Source organism: Pistacia vera, unplaced genomic scaffold, assembly GCF_008641045.1.
Source record: "Pistacia vera cultivar Batoury unplaced genomic scaffold, PisVer_v2 Contig606, whole genome shotgun sequence".
Taxonomy (NCBI): Eukaryota; Viridiplantae; Streptophyta; class Magnoliopsida; order Sapindales; family Anacardiaceae; genus Pistacia; species Pistacia vera.
The window spans coordinates 85,178-93,667 of NW_022196453.1; the positions used below are offsets into that span (position 1 = coordinate 85,178).

General features: G+C 49.5%; 1 protein-coding gene across 1 annotated transcript; it reads right to left on the minus strand.

The window, feature by feature from the left end:
- Positions 1 to 6,984: 6,984 nt before the first annotated feature.
- Positions 6,985 to 8,490, minus strand: LOC116110549. The gene has a single exon (XM_031396754.1). It carries the CDS (start codon positions 8,488 to 8,490, stop codon positions 6,985 to 6,987), a length of 1,506 nt encoding a protein of 501 aa, XP_031252614.1.

Genomic DNA, 8,490 nt, shown 5'->3' on the forward strand with positions numbered 1-8,490 from the left:
GTTCGTGCAGTTTTGATCGGGTTTTGAGGTGTTTGGAGGTGTTGGGGTTCTGCTTTTGTAGAATAGGCTTGGATTTTTGGATTTTTTGGTGAGTTCCTAGCATCAAGACTGGTTTTTTGGTGTTTTTCCGAGTGTTTTGGACGGAACCGAGAAGACAAAATCGGAGTTAAGCCTTATCCTGGCTCGGGCGGTCTGCCCGACCGAATATAGTGTGACTTGAGGCGAGACTTAGGTAGGACGTCCGGTCTAGAGGGGCGTGCGAAGTGGATTAAATAGGGCGATCGGTCGTCCTGACCGGATGGGTGATTTTGGGTCGCTGTGTCGGTGAGCCAGGTCGAGCGGGCCGTAGGTTGAGCTTGCAGACGAGTCGGTCGCCCGGGGCGAGCGAAGCAAAACTTGCATCAGGGATTGGCTAGGTCGGTAGTGGGGGTCAGTGACGGTTGGGTTTTATACTCTTGTTCGGTCAGTAGCTCAGGCCGAGTGGTTGTTTGACACTTAGGATTTTGAGTTGTTAGGCTAGAGTCGTTCGGTCGGGTTGGACGATCTAGCCAGCATGTCAGACACCGAATCGGTTAGCTCGAGCAGGATTGTTACGGATGCAGGAGATGAATATGAGCGTGCCCCTACCATAGTGATGATGTCTGAGGGGATCGTTCCGACAGGCGTACTGACTGGAGTTAGTGTAGCTGCCCCAGGTGCGAGTACTCCCGGGCCGAGTGGTTCAGGTAGGCATGGGGGAAGTGGGGAAGACTCCGAAAGAGTTGGTAGTCCATCCTCTTCCGGTAGTGGCTCTAGGGAAGTGCCGAGCCAACAGGGCAACAGAATTTTGACTAGAGACTATCCGCCCGTGCTGAAAGATAGTGATGTGCGGTGCATCCGGACCTTGTATCACATTCCAAGTTCGGCTGACATCCAGATACCGCGGTCGTACGAGCGGGTTGACTGGGAGGCAAAAGCCTGGATCAGTGTTTATGAGAAGTGGTTTTACGATGGGTTGAGGCTACCCGTCCCTCGCCTCATGTGAGAGGTATTGAAACATTTTATGATTGCCCCGTCTCAGCTTATGCCGAATGCTAATGGCTTTGGAAGACCTATGTGTTTGGAACCAAGTGAGGTTCGGGTTGCACAAGCTATTGTACTCGTACTTCTTGAAGAAGAACGATAAAGAGAAGGGTCGGTATTTGTTGAACTTGAGGCATGATCAATCTCACTTGGTGACTGACCTACGGTCCAGTGATAAGAATTGGAAGGACCGATTCTTCTACCTGAAGGGGCAAGTTGTTTTTGGAAAGAGAGGTCAGGGCGAGATCCCCATCGGCTGGCGAGCTACTGGTGAGGACTTAGTTGTTTCTTTCGTACTTTTGATTACTAAATCTTGATTGTGTTTTTTGTTTGCAGAGCTTGAGTTCAATCGTGCTGGGCAGAGCGGGGATGGCTTGGACGTAGCTACCCAGAGAGTGTTAGCCATCCCATTAGAGCAGAGAGATTGGCGAGTAGTGCTAGCAGAGTCCAACCTGAGGACCAGCATTCTTTGGGCCGGAGTAGAGGCAATACAGAGAGGTACTCTCTTCCCCTCGCTGAAGCAGACTTGGGATGTGCTTCTGAGTCGATACTGCAACCATATCATTTTTGGTGAGTCCGGGCTGAACCCACTAACAGTTAGAGAATTTGCACTTGCAGAATCGCTGATGAAGAAGTTGACCGTCCTGAGCGCGAGTGAATCTATCGCCCGTCGCCGAGAGAAGAGGAGGAGGGAGTCCTTAGCCAGGGAGGACAAGAGGGCAGAGGATGTGTTAACGATGCCGCCGAGTCAGCAGCCTGCAGTTGGAGCCGGGTCATCCCAGACCGCAGTTATGGATGAGGAGGCCGGGACGATTACCATCATGATTCCAGCTAATGCGTCAACTTACTCTGATGCGACTACCATGAGTAAGCTGGCTGACTCATTTTTGTTCTCGACAGACGAGGTGTGTCTTAACCAGATAGGTGCAGTCGCTGCGGCTGATTAGGAGGTAGCCCACGCCGTCCAGGTATGACAGTAGTATTTGCTGATTTTGTTCCTGAATATCATTTTGATGGCATTTTTTTGTTGTGCAGGTACTCACTAGCAGTCTTCATCTGAGGAAGTCTGTCGTGGCGCAAGAGAAACGAATATAGGACGTATCCAAAGTCAACACCAGCCTGCGCCAAAAAGAGGCGGTGGCCCAGAAGGCCGAGCAGGAGTTTCAGCAGCGTTTGAGGGATAGCGAGCGGGAGTTGGAGCGGCTGAGGCGTGAATTGGCCGAGAAGACCGCAGAGATTGAGTCTCTGAGGGAGCAGTGTATTTCCATTGCCGATGACGCTATCATCAAGGCCCGCGATGAACTCATGGTTGAGTTCAAGGAAGGGAAGACTTCTCACTAGGATCCAGATGAAGACATCTAGCTCATGCGGGAGTTGCTGGAAGAGGGGGCCGGTCATCTAGGTTTGCAGGATGAGGGACAGATGCCCGACTTTACTAGTCAGTTGGGGCCATCGGATGTTGGGGATATGAGCGACCGGGCCACTCAGATTGGTGCTAGCGGTGCGGACATTATGACAGAGTCGGAGATGGAGGAGGCAACTCGTACTGAGGACAGTTAGTCTAGTTTTTTCTTTGTATTTTGGGGCCTACGATGCCCTTTTTTAATGGCGTGTGCTGTTCTTTTGTATTTTGAACTGAGCCATTTGGGGCTATCTATATTGTATTAAGTTGTTCTAGCTTTCAATGCTTTCTCCATGGATGAATGAGTTGTTCATTGTTTCTTCACTTGTAGATGCACCAAGTTGTGTTTGTTGTTTTTAGTGTGGCCCAACGGCTAGGGTATGTAAGCCTTGTGTTGGGCTAGCTTGGTGCTTTGCGTTTTGCTGGTGTAAGAACCATTTATTCGGTCTGGCTGACCGAGTATGAAATCTCTTGTGTTGGGTGAGGTCAACCCGGAGGTGCGAGATATTGGGTCGGTCGGGTCCGACTCAAAGGTGCGAGTTGTAGGTCAAGCTGAGCCGATTTGATGGTCTCTTCGTGGATCGGGCAAGGCCGATCCGAAGGTGTGATAACGTGGATTGAGCAGGGTCGATCCAAGGGGGTGATTCCGTGGATTAAGCAGGGTCAATCCAAAGGTGTAATTTCGTGGATCGAGCGGGGTCGATCAGAAGGTGCGATTTTGTGGATCGAACGGGGTCGACCCGAAGGTGTTCTTGTGAACCAAATGGGGTCGATTTGAAAGTGTTGAGCCGAGCTGGGTCGATTCGAAGGTGTATTCGTGAACCGAACGGTGTCGATTCAAAGGTGTTGTACTGAGTTGGGTCGATTCGAAGGTATATTCGTGAACCGAACGGGGTCGATTCGAAGGTGTTTTCGTGACCTGAGTTTGGTCGATTCGAAGGTGCAAAATCGTGGATCGGACAGGGTCGATTTGAAGGTGTAAACAACAATCGATCGACCCGAGTCGATTCAGAGATGCAATTTCTTGGATCGGGCATGGCCGATCTGAAGGTGTTTAACAATAAATGAACAACCATAGTCGATTTGGAGATGAAAGATTTCTGAATAATACTTCATTAATATTTGGCCATGAGGCCGACTGTCTAAGAGGAGATGGATAGGCTCACTCATCCCTTTTAAAATAACAAAAAGGAAAACAGAAAAAAGATAAGTTCACCTAGAGGTAGTAGCGTTTGACGTGAACGACATTCCAACTGTTATTGATGTCTTTGCCCTCGGGGTCTGGAGTTTGTAAGCACCCTTCCCTACTTCTCTGGTTATCTTGTAGGGGCCTTCCCAGGTGGGGTCGAGTTTGCCAGAGTTGATCTCTTTGGTGTTTTGGAAGACCTTGCGGAGGACCCAGTCACCTATCTTGGAAGTCCGGATCCTCATGTTGCGGTTCTAATGTCGGGCAGCCTGTTGCTAATAGATTGCGTTACGGATGCTCGCCCGTTCGCGTAGCTCGTTGATAGTGTCTAGGTTCTGGCAAAGGTTCTGGTCGTTTGATTCCTCGTCCGCCCATTGGAGCCTGGTGGACGAGACATACTTCGGCTGGGATGACTGCTTCAGAGCCGTATGTGAGGGAGAAGGGCGTCTTGCCCGTTGACGAGCGAGCTGTTGTTCGGTATGACCAGAGGACTCTAAGTAGCTCATCTGCCCATGCACCATTGGCTTTCTGTAACCGCTTCTTTAGTGTCTGAATGATGGTCTTGTTTGACGACTCGGCCTGGCTGTTAGACTGGGGGTTACAGGGGGTCGAAAAGCTCAATTTTATTCTCCACATGTCACAAAAATCCCTGAAGCCTGAACTAATGAACTGGGATCCATTGTCGGTGACGATTTACTTTGGTATGCCAAACCTGCAGATGACATTCTTCCAGATGAAGGCTTTTACCTCTCGGTCTCTGACTTGTGCGAAGGCTTCGGCTTCAATCCATTTGGTAAAGTAGTCGGTCACAGCTAACATGAAGACTCGTTGTCCAGGTGCAGTCGATAGTTTTCCCATGATGTCCATTTCCCACTTCATAAAGGGCCAGGGGGTGAGGACGGAATGGAGTCGCTCTGGTAGGAGGTGTGAGACATGAGAAAAACCTCTGACAACTGTCACACTTCTTCACATAGGCGGCCTAATCGGCGCGCATGGTTGGCCAGTAATATCCAGTAGTGATTACTCGGTGTGCAAGGTTGCGTCCCCCAGCATGGTTTTCACATTCGCCTTCATGTAACTCAGCAAGGACACGATGGGCCTCCTCTGGGCTTGTGCACTTGAGGTAGGGGCCCGAGAATGATTTTTTAAGGAGTTGGCCCTCATGTATGGTGAATCTAGCGACTCTTGTTTTTAGTCATTGTACCTCATTCTTATCGGCTGGGAGTTCGTCGTGCTCCAAGTATCTCACTATCGGAGTCATCCAACACTCGGCTAGTTCAACTCCCATGGCTTCCTCGGGCGGCTTGTTTGGTTGTTGTACCTCCCAGTTGGCAGGCCACTGCATGAATAATAGAGGGATGGACGATTGGGAAGAGCATTTGAGGTCTGAGCCGAGATTGGCAAGAGCATCAGCGTGGGAGTTCTCTGCTCTGGGGATTTGGACGATGGAGAACTCATCGAATTGGGCCTGCATCCCCTTGACCATGCTCAAGTAGGATGTCATCTTCGAGTCGCGTGCTTGATACATGTCTTGCAGTTGATTGACTATGAGTTGGGAATTAGACTTTACCTCTAGTTTCTTTGCTCAAATTTCTTTGGCTAAGGAAAGTCCAACTATGAGGGCCTCATATTCGGCTTCGTTGTTCATACACTTAAACCCACACTGTATTGCCCGTTGGATGATGTCTCCTTCGGGCGTAATCAGTACTACTCCAAGTCCGCTTCCATTTACGTTACTCGAGCCGTCCACTAAGAGGGTCCACTTGGAGGGTGATCTGCCGTTCATGCATAATAACTCACTTTCTGCTTGGGTGGTGGTATTCAGGGTGAAGTCAGCAATGAAGTCGGCCAATGCCTGGGATTTGATGGTAGTGTGAGGCTGGTATGATATGTCAAACTCACTGAGCTCTACTGTCCACTGCAGGAGTCGACCTGATAGTTCTGATTTGTGCAGTATCTTCTTGCGTGGGAAAGAGTTGAGTACAACTATTGAGTGGCACTGAAAGTACGGCCTGAGCTTCCTGGATGCATGGATGAGGGCGAGGGCTAATTTTTCCAGCTGACTGTATCGCGTTTCCGCGTCAATGAGCGACTTACTCACATAGTAAACCGGCAACTGCTTCGTTTCTTCTTCTCGAACTAGTACTGCTGAGATAGCTGTCTTTGAGACTGCTAGGTAAGAGTAGAGCTTCTCCCCGTCCACAGGTTTGGATAAGAGCGGAGGGGAGGTAAGGTACCTTTTCAGCTGTTGCAAGGCTTCTTTGCACGGGGCGGTCCACTCGAACTTCTTTGACTTCTTGAGGGCATGGAAGAATAGATGGCACTTGTTTGTCGACCTGGAGATGAAGCGGCTCAAGGCGACCACTCGTCCTGCGAGGCACTAGACGTCTTTCACGCAAGTTGGAGACGGTATATCAAGGATTGCTCTAATTTGGCCGGGGTTGGCTTCTATCCCTCTCTGAGTCACCATATAGCCCAAGAACTTTCTTGACGAGACCCCAAATGAGCACTTGGCTAGATTTAGCTTCATGTTGTATTTCCTGAGGACGGCAAATGTCTGGCTGAGGTTGTCGAGGTGCTGTTCGGCCATCAGTGACTTGACGAACATGTCATCGATGTATACCTCCATAGTGTCCCTTAGGTATTCGGCGAACATTTTGTTGACTAGCCGCTGGTAGGTGGCTCCGGCGTTCTTCAGGCCGAATGGCATCACCTTATAGCAATAGGTTCCCCTTTCCGTGATGAAGGTTGTCTTCTCTTGGTCGTCCGGGTGTATCAAGATCTGGTTGTACCCTGAGAAAGCGTCCATGAAACTAAGAAGCTTGTGACCTGCGGTTGCATCGACCATCATATCGATATGCAGGAGCGGGAAGGAATCTTTGGGACAGGCTTTGTTCAAGTCCGTAACGTTGATGCACACTCTCTATTTCCCGTTCTTTTTCTTTACAACCACAACATTCGCTAGCTATTCAGGGTAGTGGACTTCTTTGATCATACCATTGCTCAGGAGCTTCTCGACCTCTTCGTTGACAATTTGGTTACGCTCTGGTGCGAATTTCCTTCTCTTTTGTTTCACTGGTGGGTGATCTAGGTCTACTTTGAGCTGGTGGACCATTGCTTTTGGACTGATTCCGATCATGTCGGCGTGCGACCAGGCGAAACAATCTTGGTTCTGTTTGAGGAACTCTATCAGCTGTTCTCTGGTCTCGAGCTTGAGGTAGGACCCTATATGTGTCTTTCTGTTGGGATCGTCCGGATGTATCTGTACTTCATCCAACTCTTCTATAAATGGTTGATCTGGCTCGGTCGGTGGGGTTGGATGAATCTGTAATTGCTACGAAAAATTACCCTTGCCTTTGAAAGCATTCTTGTAGCAATCCCTGGAAGTTTTGGGGTCACCCTTGATCTCTCGTACCTCCCACTTAGTTGAAAATCTGATCGTCTGGTAGAAGGTAGATGAGACTGCCCGCATGTCGTTGATCCAAGGTCGACTCAAGATGATGTTGTATGGCAAGGGGCAGTCGATTACCAGAAAAATTGTCTGTTTGTTTACTCCTCCGGCGTAGATAGGGAGGATGATCTTCCCGATAGTGTACTTCTGCTCAGAGCTGAAACCAACTAGCAGCGTCAGTCGCCTGTTGATGTTTGCCTCTTCCAGTCCCATAACCTTCACTGTTTCGAGGAATAAGATGTTTGTTGAGGAGCCTTCATCTACGAATACTCTTTTCACTAGGATGTTGGTAACCTGCAAGGAGATGACTAGGGCATCGTGATGAGTAACGGCCAGGGTGACCGGCTCGTCATCTTCAAATTGAATTACCTGATAAGTGTGTGACCGTGAGGCTGGATGGATAGATTGGACTTCATAGTGGTGGTTGGCTCTAGCATATCGTTTGGCTGATGAGTAACTTACTCCACTGATCTCTGATCCTCCGGAGATGAGAGAACAGAAACCTTTCGGTGTAGGTTCTCGCGGAGGTGGTGATGGTTCTTTTGAACTCTTATGGCTGATGGTGTTCTTCCCCTTATCAGTTAGCAGATCCCGGAGGTGTCCCCTCTTTAGAAGTGCAGCGACCTCTAGTCGTAAAGCGATGCAGTCTGTGGTGTTGTGCCCATGATCGCCGTGGAACTCACACCATTTGGTTTTGTCCCTCCTCGCCTCGGGATTGAGCTTGCCCTGCCACTTAACAGTGGATCCCATTCCTTTCATAATCGCGACGACCTGGGTTGGCTCGACGTTGAGGCTGTACTCTGGTATTTTGTACCGGTTCGATCTGAACTGTCCGCTCTCGGTTCTTGTTGGCTGGCGATCATACAATTTCCTGACTCTACTCGAATTGTTTGCTGGGGGTTGGTAGCGGTGCTCTGCTGGCCTGTGCTCTGGTTTTTTGTCATTCCGCCTTGAATCGTATCTGGAGTGAATTGTTCGGTTTATCTCATCCTCCTCCCATCTTATTTGGATCACTGCCCGGGCCAGGGCGTCTTCCATTGTTGTGCATCCCAGCTTTGTAAGCTTTTTGTATAGCTCTCCGTCTGGGAGGAGACCCTTCCTGAAGGCATCTACGGTTGTCTCAAGGTTGCATGCTGGGATGGAAATCTTCTCTTTGTTAAACCTGCTGACATACTTTCTCAATGGCTCGCCCCTTCTCTGATATACTCTGTACAAGTCGGCTGACAGCTTCTCGAGTTTCTTGCTGCTGGCGAACTGTTCCACAAACGTGTTTGTGAGTTGAGCAAACGAATCAATGGATCCGTTCGGGAGGTTCGTGTACCATTGTAGTGTTTTCCACTGCTTGTACGAGGCTATGTGATCGTCCAAATCGGTTGTGCTGTCATACAT